The following is a 23,676-nucleotide window of genomic DNA, read 5'->3' as shown; positions in this document are numbered from 1 at the left end:
GTTATGATCAAGCTAAACAGTTTGCCCACTAAAAGGAAAGTATCAAGGAGCAGAAAAAAGCACTGAGACTAAAAGGGATGATGGTTTCTTTCTTTTTCCTCTCATGGATTTAACAACCTTTTCAATTTTATGGTGTCATTAACTTCTAGAAATAGTTTTCAGAACTTAGATCTCAGTTTAGCATCACATAAGCCTTGTGAGGAAGATACTACTGTCTCCATACTGAATGAGCAAATTGAGAGAGGGCCCAGTTGCCCAATGTCACAAAGGAAATTCATGAAGACAAGATCAGGTCTATTTCTGGGAGGCGACAAAAAAGAACTCTGATGCCACAGAGATCTGGGTTTAAAGCCCAATTTTTCCACCTATGAACTATGTAAAATTGGGAAAGTCATCATTCTGAGCCTTACATGCAAAATGGAGATAACAATGCTTATCTTATATGGCTGCTATGAGAGCAGTGGGATAATGTTAAGAAACCAGTACGACAGCTGGCATAGAAGCTCGTCAGTAATGGTCAATGGATCAATTTCTATTCTTGATTCCTAGTCTAAGATCATTCTCCCATCTAATGCTCTGTAGCAGCCTAAAATTAAAGTCTTTTACAGACTTTCTCAATTACCAAATTTACTTCCAATATTAACAAGTGAATACTACCACTTTGAAAAGTATATCAACTTTGAAAACAATGATGGTATCATATCATATCCTGGAAAAATTAAGTTAGATAAACAACACTGATCACTGACATCAGAGTCTGGTAAACTTATTACCTTTTGTTCTTGTCAAAGAAATTTACTACTTCATCATAAAATATCTATTAGTAATTATAAAAACATACGACACTCTGGAAAAATATTTCCTATAAAAGATGGTCTTTATTTACACAGTCTTATCTATATAAATAGTCTTTCTTGCTTTCTTTCTCCTTCCTTGAAAATATAAGTAAGTTTTCTTACCCGTGATATTGTTAAAGAACTAACAGGCAGCTTTCTCTCATACGTTTTATCCATCAAAGATGCTAGATCAGCTGTGAAGACAAAAAAGCAAAAAGAACTTTGTTAACTATACATATTTCTAAAGAAAAATCTAACAGACGCAGCTCCTGCCAGATGGCTGTCAACATTATGAAGTCAGTATTAAAAGGGATGCTCTTTTTAAAAATTATTCTTAGTAAATTAAAGAGAATAGAGAAACATTAGTATAATTTTTTTTAAAGTATTTACTTGATTGGAGAAAGGATTGCTTTAAAAACCCCAGCATAGATTTAGCTTTTTCAAAATGGACCTGGAAAATATCTCTGGAAGAAGACACAAGAAAGTGTTATTATTGACAGACTCCAGGGAAAGGAATTAGACAGTAGTGGCCAAGAAAAGGAGATTCTTCAATGCTTACACATTTGTTCCTTCTGCATTTTGAACCAGATAAATAAACTGATATTAGCTGTTCAAAAATGTTTTCAGCCGGAATTTATGAAATGACTTTTACATATCCCCTGGACAAATCAGACGGCAAGACACTCTGGCTACAATGAGTGATTTTCAGCCTCAGCTATTCCTATTCTGGTTCCTTTCACCAGCACATCCATACACATACTCGGTATTCCTGAGATTACACTGTTATCTCAGAGTCCAAAAAGGTCTAGAATAACAGGCAACATACTCTCCAAAATAATTATTTCATGCCTTCTCGCAGCTTCTAGAACTTAACAGTGTGTGTGCTCCTTCCCCTTCTCTCACCCTCAGCTCACGGTTTGTGTCTTATTTCCCTAAGTATAAAACAGAAGCAATCATGGGAACCCTATGCTATCAGGCCTACCAGGCTACAAGCATCTGTGTCTATAGACTCTGCCTCCACTTTGGTGACTGCAGCCATGAAATTAAAAGACACTTATTCCTTGGAAAAGTTATGACCAAACTAGACAGCATATTCAAAAGCAGAGACATTACTTTGCCAACAAAGGTCCGTCTAGTCAAGGCTATGGTTTTTCCAGTAGTCATGTATGGATGTGAGAGTTGGACTGTGAAGAAAGCTGAGCAGCGAAGAATTGATGCTTTTGAACCGTGGTGTTGGAGAAGACTCTTGAGAGTCCCTTGGACTGCAAGGAGATCCAACCAGTCCATTCTGAAGGAGATCAGACCTGGGATTTCTTTGGAAGGAATGATGCTAAAGCTGAAACTCCAGTACTTTGGCCACCTCATGCGAGGAGCTGACTCACTGGAAAAGACTCTGATGCTGGGAGGGACTGGGGGCAGGAGAAGAAGGGGACGACAGAGGATGAGATGGCTGGATGGCATCACTGACTCGATGGACGTGAATCTGAGTGAACTCCGGGAGTTGGTGATGGACAGGGAGGCCTGGCGTGCTGCGATTCATGGGGTCGCAAAGAGTCGGACACGACTGAGCGACTGAACTGACTGACTGACCGACTGAAACAAAGGATGTAGTTCATTAAACAAACAAAAACCAAAAACGGCAAAAATTCCCTGTGACCTCCTCCCGTCTCTCTCCAGCTACTTCTCTGCTCTGCTGCCAATGAGTCTTCCCCAATACAACTGTCACCACTTCCCTAGTTCCATCCTCTCTTGAACCCACTCAAATCAGACTTTGGTTTCCTCACTCTACTGACACCAAAGTCCACCTCCACTTTGTTAAATCCAGTGGTTAATTCTCATCCTCATCTTCCCTGACCTTTCTCTAACAACAGTTGACCATTCTATCCTTCATGACACGTTCTCTTTCTCTTCCTTAGGTTCCTTTACAGGATCTCCTCCTCCTGACTTCTTGATGCTGACGTGCCCTGAGGAGCAGACTCTACACCATCTGCCCGCTCCCTGGGTATCTCATTCTCTCCCTCCCCATAGCCTCAATCATCATTCACCGACCACTGACTGCACACGTATATGCCTACCCTAACTTCTGCCTGTAACTCCAGACTTTCACTTCCAACTGCATAGGTGACATTTCCGTGTGGTGTCTTAACATTGCTTGTCTTCTTAATTCTCCAACCTTCCACTCCAAACCTGCTTTCCTCCAAGCCTTTCCCATCTCAGTAAATGGCTGCATGTTAACTGGCTTACTCAGGCCAAAAACTAAGGCATCACTGCTGATTCCATTTTTTTTCGTACTCTGTAACCACGTACCAGCAAACCATATAAGTGTCAGATCTGAAAGTTATGAGTTTCTCCATTTCCGCAGCTAACTTCTCACCTCCTGACCAGCCACCTTAACCACTGTCCCCACACGTACCTCATCTCCACACAGGAGTCTGACTGAGCCTCTTAAAAAAAATAAGTCAGATCCTGTTATTTCCTTGTCTCAGCCAGCCAACAGTTTCCTATCACACTTGGAATGAAATCCAGAGGGGCTTCCCTGGTGGTCCAGGGGCTAGGGTCCAGGTGGTCCAGAGGCTAACAGTCCACGCTGCCAGTGGAGGCAGCCTGGGTTCAATCCCTGGTCAGGGAAATAAATCCCACGTGCTGCAACTAAGAGTTTACAAGCTACAACTAAAGATCCCACATGCTGCAACCAAAAAGATTCCAACTGCCTGTCACAGCCAAACAAATGAATACTAAGACAGAATAAGAAAATAAAATCCAGAATATTTTCTATGATCTACAAACGCCCCCACACACTGGTCTATGTTTGCTGTTGTTGTTGCTGTTTTTTTGTTTGTTTTTTTCTTTTATACTTAGAAGTAAAAACCATGAAGGCTAGGACTTACAATTCACTGACATATTCTCAGTTCCTGCAAGAGTTCTATAAAAGGCACTCAATGTATCTAAGTAAATAAATAAAAGGAATAAAGCAAGGCAGTAAGAAAGGGAGGAAAGAAAGAGAGGAAGAAAAAAGAAGTAGTTATCCCTTGGTGCCCTCATGGACTGGTTTCAGTTCCCACTGTAGGTACCAAAACGTGCAGATGCTCAAGGCCCACCGCTGGCTCTCTGCATCTGAGGATTCACCCAGCTGCATCGTGTGAAGCTGTATTGAAAACAATCCACGTGTAAGTGAACCCGCACAGTTCAAACCCATGCTGTTCACGAGTGAACTCTAAAACTTGGAGTTCCAAGTATTTTTTTTCCTAAGAAATTAACATTAAGCAAAAAGGCAACAGGGAATCACTTGGTAAGAATCTGTTGAAGACCTATTGCTGTGCACTTAACCAATATTTTTCTCTTTTCTTTCCCTGGGGTAATGCTCTCAATGACTCTAGCTACTAGGGGAAAGGAACTCTGCAAAACCACTAAAACCTGATATGATGTAAAGTTACAAATTTTTCTTATGACTGGGTTGATACCATGTGATTTAAAAATTTTAAAACACAAATACAAACATACAAAGAAGTCCCTAAAACCTCTTCACACTAAGGCAAATTAATATTGTTAAATCTAACTGTTCACAGAATGACATTAAGCAGCATTCCCAAGACACCAAATCTCTATGATCTCTTCATAATCAAGGCTCTTATGTTGAGATGATAGGCAATATAAAGAATAAACTCTCTTTACTCAAAATTTAAATTTTAACCAAAAAAATGCAGGATTTGGATCTACTGGCCGAATTAAAATGACCTCCATTTCTTTGTGGATTTCATATAATACACAGTATGCAGCTGAACACTTGGACTGAGTTGGCTTCTGTAGTGTAGAGTCAGGATTTCACTTTAATCTTTTACACCAAGATATCTTCAGTCAAGTGAAGTCAACTGGGTCCTCAAAAAAGGCAACAGCTGTAGAGCCAGCATCTGATGAATAATATCTGCATGCTGTAAGTCAGAGAAAGGTTTACTGCTAAATATAATATGCACCAATCACCTCTCATGATAGCAGTGCGTGATGGATGGAGCAGAAAACTGCACGGAGCAGGGATGGTCACAGAAGCCGGGCAGCTGCGGCCTGCAGCGGGGCAGCGCCACAGGCTTCTGGACCGCGGGCGCGACAGTCACAGCCACACGCCACAGTTCAGTGAGGGGCCAGCAGATGCCCAGGTTTTATTCAAAGGGATGTGCCAAAGAAGATGCCTTCTTGCCTGTCACTCAGCTCCTCAGGAATACACACTGCAGTGGACAGTTGAGGTCAACAAAGACTCTAAAGGAAAATGGGTCTGAAATTTGAATCCTTCATTTAACAAAACTTAAAGCTAGCTGTATAGACACTGTGGAAATATGTCTAGAAAATGAAATTTATGTTAGTATAAAACTGTTCTTTTTGTTTGAAGAAAAAAAAATCACTGATAGTCTAAGGACATAAAGGATTTTATTGAGGACCCCCACACTATTCGAAGTATAATCCTGGTTAAGGATTTGAAACCCTGAGAGGCTTTAAGACTTTAAAATGTCAGATTCTTAGGCTTCACACCCAGAAGGTGACTCTAATTCCATAGATTTGAGGTGAGACCATGAAAACCCAAATTTTTAAACAAAGCCCTAGGAGATTGTGAGGTAGTCTGGCAAGCACTTGAGTAAGTTAGTTTGAGAACTACCATGGAGGGAACACAAGACAGGTCTCAGATGTTGCTGCTAAGTTTGAAGATGGTGTTAAACTGAATTCCATCTTAGCAATAAGGTGGACTGAATAGCTTTAAAAAATTCTCCCTACTATAAAAATAAAACATCTAAATAAAATGTTAAAAAAAACTGTCAAATATATAACTGAGCTTTCAAGAAGATAGATCTAATCATCAGAGGCTAAAGGCAAGACGGAAGCACAAACCTTGTGTGTTTAAGGGACTACTGAGGGTAGCAGTCATCTGAGAGCACCTGCAGGCCCCAGTGACACAGAGCTGTGGTTTCAGTGACTTTCAGGGCACGGGACAGAACCAAGGCCTTTGTAAGGTGGGAAGCTGTTTCACAGATCATTGGGTAAAGCCTGGGCTGCCTAGGGTTACACCTGCAGAGAAGGTGAACTGGAAAGTAACGGACCCTGCAAAGGGAAAGAGCGAGGATGCTGTCCCCTGAGGATTCCAGGCCACGCAGTCAGCCCTCACACCTCTCAGGCCCTAATCCACACTTCCCATGCCACACGAGAGACACCAACTTGAGAACTGCGGTTTAGGTGGTTTAAAGAGTTGATTTTACTACATAAAATTATAGAAAATACATACTAATCTATGATAACAAACAATCCCAGCGGTTTCCTGGGAAGGTGGGCAGGAAGAGCAGGAAAGGGCTACAAAGGAGGAGGAGAGAATGTGGGGCTGGGCGACAGGCATGCTGCTCATCTTGACCAGTGATGAGCTCATGGACAGACACACACACACATATGTCAAAGCTGGTCAAAATGCACACTTTGAGTATGTGTGGTATAGTCTATGCAAGTAACATGTTGACAAAGTTGTAAAAAAGAAATTCAGTAAGTTAAAGAGGAGATTAGATACAAGTGAGGTGAGAATTACCAACCTGCAAGATCTAAAAGGAATTACAAGACAGAAGACTGCAGCAGAGATTAATAAAAACAATAAGTATAAAAAGGGCATTAAGAGATATAGAAAATAGAATGTTCTGTGCTTATAGTCACTCAGTTGTGTCTGATTTGTGACCCCACGGACTGCAGCCTGCCAGGCTCCTCTGTCCATGGGGATTCTCCAGGCAAGAATACTGGAGTGGGTTGCCATGCCCTCCTCCAGGGGATCTTCCCAACTCAGGGATCAAACCCGGGTCTCCTACATTACAGGCAGCTTCTTTACCATATGAGCCACCAGGGAAGTCCATGAATACTGAAGTGGGTAGCCTATCCTTTCTCCAGGGGATCTTCCTGACCCAGAAATCGAACTGGGGTCTCCTGCATTGCAAGCAGATTCTTTAAGCTGAGCTACCAGGGAAGCCCAGAAAATAGAACAGTAAGGTCTAAAATATATTAACTTCAATTTCCAGAAGACACTGTTAATAAAGAGAATGGGGAGAGTTGATACATGATGAGCTAATAGCTAAGTGTTTTTTAGACCTGATAGAAATCATCTATTCTCAGATTCAGGAAACAAAAAAAAAATCTCAAGTCAATTAAGTAAAATTAAATCCACACCATGATACATTACACTTAAACTGAAGAATAAGAAGACTTTAAAAGTAGCCTGCTGCTGCTGCTAAGTCACTTCAGTCGTGTCCGACTCTGTGCGACTCCATAGACGGCAGCCCACCAGGCTCCCCCGCCCCTGGGATTCTCCACGCAAGAACACTGGAGTGGGGTGCCATTTCCTTCTCCAATGCATGAAAGTGAAAAGCGAAAGTGCAGTCACTCAGTCGTGTCCAACTCTTCGCGACCCCGTGGACTGCAGCCCACCAGGCCCCTCTGTCCATGGGATTCTCCAGGCAAGAGCACTGGAGTGGGGTGCCATTGCCTTCTCCGTAAAAGCAGCCAGAAGATAAAGAAAAGCAACTACACCAACAGGCGTTTCCTCACTAGAAACAAGAGAAAACAGTAGAATAACATGCTGGGAGTAAATACAATCAAAAGAGAATTACACATCTAACAAAACTATCTTTTAAGTTTAATGGAAAAATCAAGACATTTTAAAACAAAAACTGAATTTATTAGCAACAAGTATCACTAAAGAAGATTTTTAAAAGCTGTGCTTTTTAGAAGACATGTTTTTGGAAGATGGAAAATGATCCTTTAAAAAAAGACTTGAGATGCTAGAAAGAATGGTAGGTAAATAAAATTGATTTGGTCTAGGGGAAATTGTTTAAAATAATAATGTCTTATGTGTTTACATGTTTTAAAGGACAAAACTTTAATATTAGTAACATATTGTTGGGGACCATGTGACGGGACTAAAGGACAGCAGAGTGTGATTAACCCTAGAATTTACGGTAAACATGTCTGCTGGAAGTTACGAAGCAATCATCTGAAAGATGCAGAGTTAGAATGGTAAAGTCTACCATTCTGAAAGAGTAGAAACAGAGGATATAATTTTTGGAGGGGGGAAAATGCAAAAAACAAAAATTCCACAACCAGCTGAAAAGAAGATAGGAAAAAAAAGAACAAAGATGGGACAAATCACAAAATATGGCAGAAATAAATCCAAATAAACCTCTGATCATAAAATGACAATGTAAATGGACTAAACTTTCCAGTTACAAACATGACAATTGTCAGATCAGCTTTAAAAATACATAATCCAGCTATATAAATCATATGAACACATGAAGAGTTAAAAATATCTGTATGAAAAATGTACTAGGCAAAAAAGTAGCCAAAAAGAAACCTGGTGCAGCTATATTAATATCAGACATAACAGATGTAAAGTAAAAAGCTTTCCTTTTTCAGGTTAGATGGTCATTACATAATGATCAAAAGTCCATTTTTCCAGGAAGATAATTTTAACCTGGTATACATCAAAGTAACACAGCTTCAAATTATATAAAATTCTGAGAAAGAAAATGATAATCTTTTTAATGATCACAAAGTCTATAGTAGCAATGTGCTAGGAAAGAAGCCTCTTATCAAGCAGGGTAGTCTCTGGGTCAAAGTTGTGATGAGGAAGGTCTCTGAAGGAAAGATGGATCCTCTACTGAACTCTGAGAGATTTAGGTGAGAAATTATTAGATGGTTTCAGGTTTTCATGATTTCTGTGTAACTGAACATCAATGTTAACCATTCAGTCAATGTTAAGCTCTTTCTGGATGTGGGACCATCTGCATACCTTATCTAATTTATATAATTCTTAAAGAACTAGGTACAAGTTATTATTTTATTTCCTAAAAGAAGTGATCTGGAAAACACAGGCTGAAACTCTGTTTTTGTTTCCCACATTTAAAAAGAAAAACAGGGAGAGATGACCAATACCATGTATGGAAATAATAGAAGGAATTATGAAAAATTAACCTAGGAACCATTCTGAATATAAATATTTTGATTTTCTTCTATTTGTCTGTCACCAGAGGCTGTAAAACAATAAAGGAAAAAATGTGAAGACAAGCTTTGTACACATATATATTAAGACTAAGGGAAGATGATGTACACAGGCCAGACCCACCTCTAGAACTGTCAATGACAGTCATTAGGAAATCTAGTGAATGGATATATATCACAGATATGTGAACAGGAAAGCAGGCCTCAGAAAGTCTCCATCAAGCTCCAAAAGCAGGATTTGAAAAACTACTGCAACAAGCCAAAAAGCTCCACAGCTGAAATGACACAGAAAAACTAAACCTCAGCAAATGAGAGAAGTGTCCAGATAACGTGAGAGAAGGTCACAGTGCTTGGTTTCAGCCTGAATTTCGCTCCCCCACCTTCCTGCCAAAAAAGACACAACAACCCAGAAACAAAAAGGCAGTAACTAAAACTAAAAGGTATCCCTTAAAAAAATCAGAAACAAAATATTTAATTCAGTAGGGCTCAAGAACCAATTCACTTCAAGTCACCTAGGCCCTTGCCCCTGGCAGGGTGAACAAACAAACTTCTCACGGAACCCAGGGACTTCCCCCAGGAGACCTGCCCTTCTACCACCCAGTTCCCCAGCATGATTTTCTCCTGAAGCCTATGCACTGCAAGCCCCAGTCTAATTCAACAGCTGCTAACTGGCTGATGCTGCTAACTTTCACTCTGTACCTCCCCAGTAGATCTGCACAGCTAATGAAGAAATTTCAGAGACAAAGTACAGAAGCAGTCTAAAATGGAAATTTTCTGATCTGAGTTGCAAAGTTCAAGAACTCCCAGGGCCTAAGGCTCTTTCAATAAAAAATATCAACCGCAATGGATTAAAATGTCTGGAATACATAAGTCCATGAATTCATGCTATTAAAAAATAAATTAAAACCCTCACTGATGACCTTTGGAGGATGATAAGTGGTCAATTCATTATTTTCAAAGCTGCCTCTTCCATACAAGCTATAACTCAGGATAACTAAACTGCTGATGAAAAGAAATTCTTTAACAAAAATTTTCTGGGTAATAAATGAGGATGAAATTACAGAAATAAAATAGCAACGTTCTGCAGCTTCTAATGAAATAATGGCTCTAAGCAACGTTCACAAATGGCCTTTAACATTAACATGACAACCAAATGCTGTGTGTCTCCTGATAACAGTAAATGACACTTCTTATGAAGTACTCATGTCAAAAGAAAAAACAAAAATACAAAAAATCTGATCAAGCTTTTCTCTCAACTGCCAGTTTTAAAAAGGATGCTAAAGGAACATATTAAATACTACCATAATGATGAAAACAGCAAACCTAGAATGTGGGAAACTACAAAAGACCCATTTTCTTCAAGAAATAAACGAAGAGAAACCTATAGATTAAAATCATGTCAACATATTGCAATGTATCGACCTTATCTGAAATCCATTTCAACAAACTATAAACATAAGTGTATAAGACATTTGAGGAAGTGTGAACATTGAGCAAATATTTAATAATGTTAAGGAATTACTAATTTTTAGTAATAGTATGATAGTATAGTTATATATATATATTTTTTTTTTTAAATCCTACCTATTTTTATATCAAAATAAGTATAAAATGATCAGATAACAAGAATTTATGAAAAAGTAATCTGGTGAGGTGGTAGGGGCTTCATAAAACAAGACTGGTAGGGAATTGATGACCATTGATTCTAGGTGACAGACCATGCGGGTTCATTATATACTATTCTCTCTACCTTTGCATGTTTCCGTTAAAAGATTTAAAAAGAGGTAAGACAAGGGGAGAAACATAACCAGCGGCATTGCCTGGACCTTATGTGCATAATCATTAAAAAATGTATCGGTAGTAAGGAAACTTGAACACTGAGTTGATATTTCATATTTAAATGATTATTAATACTATAGGTGCTATAACAGTATTAAAAATATCCTTATCTTTTAGAGGTATGTACTGAAATATTTATGGGTAAAATGATATATTGTCTGAGATCTGTCTCAAAATCATTCAAGATCAGAATGGGGGAATAAGCAGATGCAGAGATGAAGTAAAGACTGGCCATGCGCTGGTAACTGTTGAATAAAAGTGATGGGTAAAGATGATTCCTTATACCATTCACTCTACCTTTGTATGTTTTACACTTTCTATCAAAACATTTTTAAAAGTAATAATAACCTATGGCATTCATTAGAAGTCAGAATAATGGTTTGAAGAGGGGAATGGGAGCCACAATAAGGGCTTCTGGAGCAGTAGGAATGTTTTTTTACACAAGTTTGTTCACTTTGTGATAATTCATCATTACAATTTGTGCGCTTTTCAATATATATTATACTACAATCAAAAAATATTTTTTAAAAGAGGGCCACTGCTTCAGTGCAAGAGAAGACAGTAAGGCAGAGTTGAAAATACTACAGCAATCACTAAGAAATCTATTTCTGAGCAGAAAAATAAAAGAATAGTATACGTGTGCGTACTAAGTCACTTAAGTCACGTCTGACTCTGTTAGAGCCTATGGACTGTAACGTGCCAGGCTCCTCTGTCCATGGGTTTCTCCAGGCAAGACTACTGGAGTTGGTTGCCTACTCTTCTCCAGAATGTATAGCCCTAAGCAAATGTTAGGATCTGGTCTCGTTTCCCTCAACTCTAAGGGAATAGCAGCTGCCTCAGCCGGCTGTTGAGAACGTAACATGGAATAGTGCCTGTGAAGTGCTTAGCACAAAGCCGGGCACACACACTGCAGTGAAGAAAAGGTGCCTTCCGACTCTGGTGTCAGAGGACCCGTGCACTCATGGCCTGCCCGCCTCCAGACTACAGTATAGGTATACTGCACTCCTGGTTTTAATCTAGACCTCCGCAATAATAAATTACTCTCAGATGGGAAGCTGGACAGATCCCCACCATCCCTCACCCAAAGCTCTAACACAAAACCATTAATGAGACTGAACAGAGGCACCGCAGCTGCACAGCGATTCGAGAGAATCCAGGTCTTCTCCACCAGTATTTGTGGAAGCAAAATCACTTAAGATGAGGGAAGCCAAAGCCCCACACCCACACCCGTGCATCTTCGCTCCCGGCAGCGCGATCCACTGCACCACACTCCATGCCCTCCAATGGGGACGCACGGAGTAAAAGCCTCATATCGCCCCCTGAGCCTTCCCCCAATCAGCGAGCCCGCACCAGAATACAGCGCCCAATCAGAGCGCTCCACATGCCGAAGGCAGCTCTACGCGCAGGTCCTAAAAGAAACGCTTCCCAAAGGGCAGTGCCCGAACACCCGGCTCCACTGGCTTCTGGCGTCTCCGGAGGAGCCACACTGCCACCTACTGTCCGATCATGGGAATGCAGTCCCAGGTGTACCGCCTGATTCTCAGGGCCATATCCCAGCCAGAAGGGTCAAATACAGAATTTGGAAGCTTCCCTGGTGGCTCAGTGGTGAAAAATCCCGCCTGCCCAGTGCAGGACACACGGGTTCAATCCCAGATCCAGGAAGACCCCACATGCTGCGGAGCAACTATGCCCCTGCGCCACAACTACTGAGCCTGTGCTCTGGAGCCTTGGAGTCCCACCTACCCGCGACTACTGAAGCCTGTGCGCCCTCGTGCCCAGGCTCTGTAGCAAGAGCCATCACGATGAGAAGCCTGCGCACCTCTGCTCCGCCAACCAGAGTGCCGCCTGCTCCCCCCCACCCCGCCCCCGCCGCAACTAGAGAAAAGCCTAAGTAGCAAGGAAGACCCAGCACAGCCAAAAATAAATTAAAAAAAATAAAATTAAGGAAAACGTGCAGTAATACCACATATGAATGCAAGTTTTAAGAATATTCTGTTACACAGTAGGAAGAAAATATTGTCTTAGCCTCTTTTCTTCCAAGCAGTTTGAGTTTCAAAACCTCATCTCACTTCACATCCCAAATTATTCCTTTCACATATTTCTGCAGCAGCTACTATATGTCAGAGTATGATCTGGGGCAGGCATTATCATCATCTCTAATTGACAGGTACAGGAACCCAGTTAAGAGACATAGGTTCTGAAAGATGGCAGAGATGGGAAAAACACCCAGACATTTTCGCTTCAAGTGCACAGTCTTGACCACGTCACACAAGGTACAAAGTGCTGTAACATACAGGATGAGGAAAAAATCACTTCTGACTTGATAGGGCCTTGGGATGTACAGAAAGGATTACTGGCAGGACAGTATTCAGTAAATGGTGGCTGGTATGTACTGCTTTTCTAAGTACATTAATCTTAACAGAGAGGAGACAGTTACCTCCGTGGGATATATATTCACTGGAGACTGTTATGCTTATTCTTTGGCAAAGAGCATCTGCTCACTCAAGAATCCATGACAATATTTCCTAGGTTTGTCTCCGAATAACAGAGCTGATCCATACCAAAGTACCAAATATAATGGCTGTTTCTTAATTTTCCCTTCATACCTAGGAAAGTGTTAATAATAGCTTTTATGAAATTCTTCATCTTCATTTCTGTACTTCCACAGCACTTTTCATATAATTCATATATGGCACATCAGAATAAGCTTGCAATATAATTAACTGAGCCCATGTTGCTTTCATCATTAGAACAGTGGTTCCCAAAAGGAGTACCAAAAGGCCCTCAGGACATTTCAGAATACATACTGGTATTTTTTCTTTTTTGACTGTCAAAATGACTGTAGGGCATTATTGGTACTTACTGGGTGGAAGGGGCTTCCCTGGTGGATCAGCGGTAAAGAATCCGCCTGCAACGGGGAAGACCCCTGGGTTCGATCCCTGGGTTGGGAAGATCCCCTGGAGAAGGGAACAGCTAACCACTCCAGTATTCTGGACTGGAGAATTCCATAGACTGTATAGTACATGGGGTCGCAAAGAGTCAGACATGACTGAGCAACTTTCACTTTCCACTGGGTAGAAGTCAGAAATGATAACAGGCAGTACCAAGAGTGACAGCCACACTGAAACACTGGCCCTGCAGGGAGCCAGTGTGTTCAGTATAGAAGGAAGATACAAACACGGACAGGAAGCCAAGGAAGAACTCTGCAGAGAGATGAGCTGAGGTTTCTGAATGAACTCATCATCTGTAAAATATGTACATGTAAGCTCATATAGATATATATACGAGAACATATGTATGTTTACGTGTGTATGTATCCGTATTTCTCCTAGCTCTGTCCACTAAATAGGCAAAGCAGCAAAAATTCCACAGTAGCAAGGGGATGCCTAGTGCATAGACCTTGGTTTCTGTATCAGTCCCTAGTAAAAGGAACCAGTGCTCTTTGGAGAAATTTAGTTGGCCCTTGAACAAAACAGGTTTGAACTGTGCAGGTTCACTTACACATAAATTTCTTTCACTGAACGTGTACTAACTATAGGATTACACGCATGATCCACAGTTGGTTGAATCCGTAGATAGAAACTTGGCTTGGAAGAAACCACTTATAGGGAGGACCAACTAGAAGGTATATGAGGATTTCTGTGCTGAGGGTGGGTGCCCTTCACCCCCATTCAAACCCATTGTTTATGGGTTAGTTGAAACTGGTTTCAGGGTTACAGCAGGAAAGGTACAAGATGGAACACTAGGAGTCAGCTTGAAAGGGATTCTATTAGCCAAATGTGAGAGAATTCGGGAGAATCTGACTAACAAAATAATGGTAAGGATGGTAATGAATCATTAAAAGAAAAAAGCAATCTACAAGATCATATTGATATTAAACAGAGAAAGAGCAAGAAGTGGGAGAAAAGGGAGGCTTCTTGTTTACAGTAAATACTGAGTACTAATTAGTAAATGTGGAGGTATTAACGAATTTGGAAAATCATCATTTTTCAACCATCATGATAAAGACTGATTCTGCAGATGAAATAAAGTCAGGATGCATGGTAACTAACTATGTGATAAAAATGAACAGAAAACAAGACAAACTAATGTTTACATAATCCAGAGAGACTATCACGGCAAAAATGAAAGAGAAATTTGCAAGAAAGAAAAAATAATTCTGCCACATGTGAAACAATAGTCTAACTCTTAAGACTTAAAATAGGCTTATTTGATTGGATTATTATAAACGCATTTCTCATCTATCTCATGAATATATAGTACCAAACATGGAGTGATTGGAAATGACATATATAACAGCACGGTGAGTACCTACCCAGGTGACAATCTTCTTTTTCTCTCGCTTCCCATTTGCGGCTGTCCACATATGCGGCAGAAAGTAGGTGTCTTTTACCTGAGGAAAAAAACAATTACCTCAACAGGCATGGTTTCAATACATGTTCAGTTTATACATCTGTTTTTATTAACTGTATCTTTGCCACATTTTCCATTTACTAGACTATTAAAGATCTGTTATGAAACTGTAACCAATATTGCACAGGTTTACCATTCAGTTCATGACAACATGCATTCAACCTCTCACAAGAAGAAAATGCAGAAAACCTGTTCAAATTTCTAACATTATTAGTAAAACTGCTCCTAATTTTATTCCTAATAGTTTAGACCTAGAAGCCATTTGTTTCCACTGATGAAGAGCCCAGATAAGCTTTAAAATTCCTTCCTAGAACCCCAAATACTTGCTGAGTGGTTGCTTAACTCATCAAATGACTGTTTATCATCATTAGGTAGTCCTAAAAAAATTTCCATCTGAGTTGCATCAGCACATTTACCCTTATTTCACATATAGCAAACAGTACAGTGGGTAAATAAGAGGAGTCTAACAAGCCAAATCTGGGGTGACCCACGAGATGATGCCTGTCCAACGACCGGCACGCGACACTGCTCAGTACACAAGAGCTCAAGGAAGAAATGAGAAAGAAGGAATGACAACTGACAGTGAAACTTATTATCCTTCAAAGCCACCATCAACAAAGTGAGAGGATGACTCAGAACAGGAGGGAAATAGCTGCACATCATTTATCTGATTAGAGACTTTTACCCAGAATCTCAGGTTCCTCAGAAACCTGTATGCAGGTCAAGAAGCAACAGTTAGGAACGGACATGGAACAAAGGACTGGTTCCAAATAAGGAAAGGAGTACATCAAGGCTGAATACTATCACTCTGCTTATTTAACTTTTGTGCAAAGTACATCATGCAAAATGCCAGACTGGATGAAGCACAAGATGGAATCAAGACTGCTGGGAGATATCAATAACCTCAGATATGCAGATGACACCACCATTATGGCAGAAAGTGAAGAGGAACTAAGCAGCCTCTTGGTGAAAGTGAAACAGGAGAGCGAAAATACTTGGTTAAAACTCAACATTCAAAAAGAGAAGATCATGGCATCCGGTCCCATCACTTCATGGCAAATAGGTGGGGAAACAGTGACAGACTTAGTTTTCTTGGGCTCCAAAGTCACTGCAGATGGCAACTGCAGCGTGAAATTAAAAGACGCTTGCTCCTTGGAAGGAAAGCATATTCAAAAGCAGAGACATTACTTTGCTGACAAAGATCCACCTAGACAAGGCTATGGTTTGTCTAGTAGTCATGTATGGATGTGAGAGTTGGATCATAAAGAAGGCTGAACACTGAAGAATTGACACTTTTGAACTGCAGTGTTAGAGAATACCCTTGAGAGTCCTCTGGACTGTAAGGAGATCAAACCAGTCAATCCAAAGGAGATCAGTCCTGAATATTCATTGGAAGGACTGATGCTGAAGCTCCAATACTTTGGCCACCTAATGTGAAGAACTGGCTCACTGGAAAAGACCCCGATGCTGGGAAAGATTGAAGGCAGGAAGAGAAGGGGATGACAGAGGATGAGATAGTTGGATGGCATCACTGACTCGATGGACATGAGTTTGAGCAAGCTCAGGAGATAGTGAAGGACAGGTAGGCCTGGTGTGCTGCAGCCCATGGGGTCACAAACAGCTGGACACACTGAGTGACTAAACCACCACCAAGGGGGAAAAAAAAAAAACCCAACTCTTACAACTTAAAATTTGAAAAGACAACGCAACAGAAAAATGGGCAAAGGATCTGAACAAACATTTCTAAAACATACACACACATATAAATAGCACACACACAAATACATGGCCAGTAAGTGTATGGAAAGATGTTTAATATCACTTCCCATTAAGGATATGCAAAATATACTGAAATACAACTATACATCCACTTAGGATGGCTATGATCAAAAAGGCAGGTGATAACAGCTGTTGATAAGGACATAGAGAAATCTGGCTCATACATTGCTGGTATGAATGTGAAATGGTGCAGCCACACTGGAAGAGTCTGGCCGTTCTGCAAAATGTTACCATGGAGTTACTAGGTAACCCAACAACTCCACTCTTACATATATACCTAAGAGAAATGAAATCACGGATCCACACAAAAAATTGTACACAACATTATTCATAATAGCCAAAAAGGAAAGATGTAAATATCCATCAACTTATGACTGGATAAACAAATGTGGTATATTCTTATGAAAGGAATATTATTCAGCAGTAAAAGAAGTACTGATACATGCTACATGGATGAACCTTGAAAATATTATGCTAAGGAAAAAGAAGCCTGTCACAAAAGATTACATGTTACATAATTCCATCATATGCAATGTCTGCAATAGGGAAATCTATAGAGACAGAGGCGTCTTGGTTGCCTAGATCTAGAGGGTGGAGGGGCAGGAAAACCTGGGGGGAAATGGGGCATGACTGCTAATGAGTATGGGGTTTTTTTCAGGTGATGAAAATCTCCTAAATTGATTGCGGTGACAGCTGCTGCACAACCCTGTGTATGTAACAAAAAAACTAAGTAAGCATTAAATTGGCCACTTTAGATGCATGTGAACTAAATCTAAATAAAGCTGTTTTAAAGAATTAAAAAGGAATGAATGGCAGACAGTCACCTGAAGGTCACAGCAGATCATAGCCAAACACAACTAGAAGGCATGGGAGCTGATCACACACAAGGTCACAGCAGACCATAGCCAAACACAACTAAAAGGCATGGGAGCTGATCACACACATGGTTAGGACGCTCCTGGTATTCTCTACCCATTTCCCAACTAAAACAAGTACAAACACACCTGTGTGTGTTTATACCCAAACCAGCACCTCCCTTGTCTTCAGCAGGAGTCTAGTCAGACTTTACTAGAATAATACGTGGAAGTTTGAGGTCTAAAGCTTAAGCAATGATGCAATAATAACAGAAGCTCCCAAAGATTGCCTCACAAGGGAATAAAGATATTTTTAAAAATAGCAACTATAAATGATCAGATGCTTGGAAACGATGTTCTAAATTGTCAGTTACATTCCTGTATCTGTCAAGAAGGATGAATAAAATGCAACGGCACTGATGGCATTGCATTAGGTGTGCAGCTGTACACCAGGTCAGGAGTGAACAGACCAGACCCTGTAGTTTTAAGTGAAGGAGCTGGCTGGGTGACATTTAAGGTCTCTGCATGCTCTAACAATCTGACACAGAGCCAAAACACACAATTCAGATAACCCATTCATAATTTATGACAGCATTTCTATGCAAACTGAATTTCAATTTCTAAAACCAGGTAGATCACTCCCTTCTGTGGGAAACAAGTACAGCCCTTTTCTCTACATAAGCATAAGCTGAGGAGGGGACGAACGTGTTAAGATGCTTCAGTCATGTCCGACTCTTTTGTGACCCTATGGACTGTAGCCCTCCAGGCTCCTCTGTCCAAGGCATTCTCCTGGCAAGAATACTGTAGTGGGTTGCCATGTCCTCCTCCAAGGGATCTTCCAGACCCAGGGATCGAACCCACATCTCTTACGTCTCCTGCATTGGCAGGTGGATTCTTTACCACTACTGCCGCCTAGGAAGCTGAGTTCAGTCAGCTCAGTTGTGTCCTACTCAGTCATGTCTGACTCTTTGTGACTCCATGGACTGCAGCATGCCAGGCTTCCCAGTCCTACACCAACGCCCAGAGCTGACTCAAACTCATGTCCATTGAATCGGTGATGCCATCCAACCATCTCATTCTCTGTTGTCCCCTTCTCCTCCACCTTCAATTTTTCCCAAAATCAGAGTCTTTTCAAATGAGTCAGTTCTTCAAAATTAGATGGCCAAAGTATCGGAGTTTCAGCTTCGACCATCAGTCCTTCCAAAAAATATTCAGGACTGATTTCCTTTAGGATAGACTGGTTGGATGTCCTTACAGTCCAAGGGACTCTCAAGAATCTTCTCCAACACCACAGTTCTAAAGCATCAATTCTTCTGTGCTCAGCTTTCTTTATAGTCCAACTCTCACATCCATACATGACTACTGGAAAAACCATAGCTTTGACTAGACAGACCTTTGTCGGCAAAGTAATTTCTCTGCTTTTGAATATGCTGTCTAGGTTGGTCATAACTTTTCTTCCAAGGAGCAAGTGTCTTTTAATTTCATGGCTGCAGTCACCATCTGCAGTTATTTTGGAGCCCCCCAAAATAAAGTCTCTCACTGTTTCCCCATCTATTTGCCATGAAGTGATGGGACCGGATGCCATGATCTTAGTTTTTTGAATGTTTAGTTTTAAGCCAACTTCACTCCCCTCTTTCACTTTCACCAAGAGGCTCTTTAGTTCTTCTTTGCTTTCTGCCATAAGGGTGGTGATATCTGCATATCAGAGGTTATTGGTATTTCTCCCGGCAATCTTGATTCCAGCTTGTGCTTCATCCAGCCCAGTGTTTCTCATGATGTTCTCTGCATATAAGCTAAATAAGCAGGGTGGCAATATACAGCCTTGATGTACTCCTTTCCCTATTTGGAACCAGGCTGTTGTTCCATGTCGGGTTCTAACTGTTGTTCCTTGACCTGCATACAGATTTCTCAGGAGGCATGTCAGGTGCTCTGGTATTCCCATCTCTTTAAGAATTTTCCACAGTTTGTTGTGATGCACACAGTCAAAGGCTTTGGCATAGTCAATAAAGCAGATGTTTTTCTGGAACTCTCTTGTTTTTTTTGATGGTCCAACGGATGTTGGCAATTTGATCTCTGGTTCCTCTGCCTTTTCTAAATCCAGCTTGAATATCTGGAAGTTCACGGTTCACGTACTATTGAAGCCTGGCTTGGAGAATTTTGAGCATTACTTTACTAGCATGTGAGATGAGTGCAATTGTGCGGTAGTTTGAATATTCTTTGACATTGCCTTTCTTTGGGATTGGAATGAAAACTGACCTTTTCCAGTCCTGTGGTCATCGCCGAGTTTTCCAAGTTTGCTGGCATAATGAGTGCAGCACTTTCACAGCATCATCTTTTAGGATTTGAAATAGCTCAACTGGAATTCCATCACCTCCACTAGCTTTGTTCGTAGTGATGCTTCCTAAGGCCCACTTGACTTCACATTCCAGGATGTCTGGCTCTAGGTGAGTAATCACACCATCATGATTATCTGGGTTGTGAAGATCTTTTTTGTATAGTTCTGTATGTTTTTGCCACCTCTTCTTAATATCTTCTGCTTCTGTTAGGGCCATACCATTTCTGTCCTTTATTGTGCCCATCTTTGCATGAAATGTTCCCTTGGTATCTCTAATTTTCTTGAAGAAATCTCTAGTCTGTCCCATTCTGTTGTTTTCCTCTATTTCTTTGCATTGATCACTGAGGAAGGCTTTCTTATCTCTCCTTGCTATTCTTTGGAATTCTACATTCAAATGGGTATATCTTTCTTTCTCCTTTGCCTTTCACTTCTCTTCTTTTCACAGCTATTTGTAAGGCCTTAAATTGAAGTTCAACAGACTTAAACTGAAGAAAGTAGGAAAAACCATTAGACCATTCGGGTATGACCTGAATCAAATCCCTTACGATTTTACAGTGAAAGTGACAAATAGATTCAAGGGATTAGATCTGTTAGACAGAGTGCCTGAAGAACTATGGATGGAGGTTCATGACACTGTACAGGAGGCACTGATCAAGAACATCCCCGAGAAAAAGAAATGCAAAAAGGCAAAATGGTTGTCTGAGGAGGCCTTACAAATAGCTGTGAAAAGAAGAGAGGCCAAAGAAAGCCCAAGGAGGGGACTGTTAAGCAATATATTCCAGGACACCAATGACTTACATATTCTCTACCTGTTATTACATTTTCTTACTTATTCTCCATTTCTTCTCCTAACATATGTTTTATTCTAGCATAAGACATCAGCCCTCCTTATTCTAAAGTCAGAAAAAACAGTTATCTAGAACTATGTTCATGATTTTGGTACTGGGAGACATAAAGCAGGGAGATGATGGTGGGGAAAGACAGGAGTCCCAGAATGTCCTGTGTGTGGCTGTTCAAGGGCATCACATAACTGAAACAAAATAAATCAGGACTAGTAAATTTACAAAAGGTAAGCCCAGTAACTTTCAAATATATGAACTTTAACTGTTTGCCTACCATCCCTGGTGGCTCAGATGGTAAATAATCCACCTGCAATGTGGGAGACCTGGGTTTGATCCCTGAGTTGGGAAGATCCCCTGGAGGAGGGTATGGCAACCCACTCCAGTATTCTTGTCTGAGCAACTAGGCACACATCATTTTCTATCTCCATTGAGGACAGAATGAAAGGAAATGGGTATAAGGATAAAGAATTTAAACTTGGCAAGTGGAAAATTTTCGTAATAGAAACCAGTGGCAAACACAGTAATGAGTTATCCAGTGTTGTAGGCAGAATGCCTCCCCCCAAAACATCCATGTCCTAATCCCCAGAACCTGTGAATGTTGGGGTACATGGCAAAGGGGGATTAAGGTGACAGAAGGAATTAAGATTGCTTCTCAGGTGGCTCAGCAGAAAGAATCCGCCTGCAAGGCAGCAGATGAGAGAATTCAATCCCCAGATCAGGAAGATGCCCTGGAGAAGGAAAAGGCAACCTACTCCAGTATTCTTGCTTGGGAATTTCCACGGACAGAGGACCCTGGTGGTTTGCAGTCCATGGGGTCGCAAAAGAGTTGGACATGACTTAGCAACTAAACAACAACAACATGGAATTAAGGTCAGCACATCAGCTGATCTTAAAGTGAGGAGACTGTCCAGGGTTATACAGGTAGACTCAAAGCTTTGTTTTTTAAGCCACATCTCGGGGCATGTGGGATCTTAGTTCCCCAACCAGGGATTGAACCTGTGCCCCCTGCACTGAAAGCACAGAGTCTTAACCACTAGATGGCCAAGGAAGTCCCCAGGTAGATTCAAAGTAATCACAGGTCCTTAAAAAGCAGAAGAGGGAGACACTTTGTTAGTGTGGTGCATGAAAGGCAGAATGATATGAGAAGGACCTGACTTGCCATTGCTCACTTTGAAGACGTTTGAGAAAGGGGCCATCAGCCAAGGAATGCAGTGGTCTCCAGAAGATGGAAAAGGCTAGAAAAAACAGATTCGCCCCTAAAGATTCCTGAAGGGAATACATCCCTTTCAAAACCTTGATTGATTTTAGCACAGTAAGACTCTGTACCAGACTTCTGACATACCAAACAGTAAGTCTATGTTGTTTTAAGCCATCAAATTTGTGGTGATTTGTTACAGCAGCAATAGTAAATTACTACACCTTAAGACAGACATTCGATTTTCTGTAAACCTTTTAAATCAGGATATCCATCTTTCTAAGATAGTTGGTAGTTGAGAGGTCTGTATATTAACATTAAAACCAGAAAGAATTTCTATGAAGTCAGGAAGAACGTTGAGTGGACAATGAAAATGGAAAACCTAGATCAGCTTCTCCAACTTTAATGTGCATATGAATCTCGACTAAATGAAGATTCTGATTCAGCATGCCTGGGGCGGGAACAGAGAATCTGCGTTTCTGAAAGTTCCCAGGTGATGATGATTTTGACCCTCAGACAATACTGAAATAGCAAGGGGATAGGATGTTATCAGCCTCACAAGTCTAGCTCTCTCAGACCATTTAACTCCACTCTAACTATGCCACCCTAGCAGATAAACCCATCTTGAACCTGCTTCCCCTATAGGCAGTCAAATTTTAGAGCAACAATATTCAAAGATAACTATCCACTGAAAAATTAATATTTCCTCACTTAATTCTGCCTCCAAAGACCAGGATTTTGGAGCTTAGTAAATACTTATTGATAAAAAGCTTGTTTTTTGTATAGTTAATTTGGCTTTTGGTAAAATGTCTCCAAACAAGTTTCCCATCCAAAGGGAAGCAGTGTGATAGTGAACAGAGTCCCAAAATCTAAACGTGAATCCTAGCCTTCCATAAATATTATGAAAATCTGGACAAGTTACACCCGGCCTCTTAGCATTTCTCTTCATATGTAAAATGGGGAAATACTGTATCATAAGTTAAACGAGGGCATATACAATAGTAAGTGCTTCACCTAATGTGCACTATGTAGTAAGTGCCCAGTAAGTTTCCTTCTCTAGCCTCTTATACTGAAACCCCTTTTTTGGTTCACCTCAATAAATTTTCCTTCCATCCTACTGATTATTTTAGTTGCCTTTATCTGTTGTAAGGAGAACTGACGGAAGTTCCAACGTATTCCAAACACCGATTTGTCATGTGTGTATGAATTTTTTCCTCTTTTATCCTGTAATGGTTTAAGATGTTTTGACAACTTAAAGTAAAGCTCCTTACCAGCATTCTCAAACCCCCAGAGGTCAATAATGTACTATTTTATTTGGGGGCTTCCCTGGTGGCTCTGCGGTAAAGAATCAGCCTGCCAATGCAGGAGACACAGGTTTGATCCCTAGGTTGGGAAGATCCGCTGGAGAAGGAAATGGCAACTCGCTCCATTTTTCTTCCCTGGGAAATCCCATTGACAGAAGAACCTGGTAGGCTACAGTCCGCAGGTTTGCAAAAGAGTTGGACACAGCTTACTGACCAAACAGTAACATCTTGTATTACTTGCCTTACCGCCTCCAGTTCCTGATTTC

General features: G+C 40.8%; 1 protein-coding gene across 1 annotated transcript in view; it reads right to left on the bottom strand.

Moving 5' to 3' along the window:
• MRPS27 (mitochondrial ribosomal protein S27) overlaps nt 1–23,676 on the bottom strand; it is a 102,483-nt gene that overhangs the window by 76,948 nt on the left and 1,859 nt on the right. Inside the window, exons 2-3 of the mRNA XM_069556203.1 lie at nt 15,004–15,081; nt 960–1,030 (exon numbers count right to left, since the gene is read on the bottom strand). Of these exons, the coding sequence (XP_069412304.1) occupies nt 960–1,030; nt 15,004–15,081 (149 nt within the window). The remainder of the gene's footprint in view (nt 1–959; nt 1,031–15,003; nt 15,082–23,676) is intronic.

This window comes from Ovis canadensis, chromosome 16, assembly GCF_042477335.2.
Source record: "Ovis canadensis isolate MfBH-ARS-UI-01 breed Bighorn chromosome 16, ARS-UI_OviCan_v2, whole genome shotgun sequence".
NCBI lineage: Eukaryota > Metazoa > Chordata > Mammalia > Artiodactyla > Bovidae > Ovis > Ovis canadensis.
The sequence above is the reverse complement of the archived record's forward strand: the minus strand, read 5'-3'. Positions and strand labels throughout refer to the sequence as shown.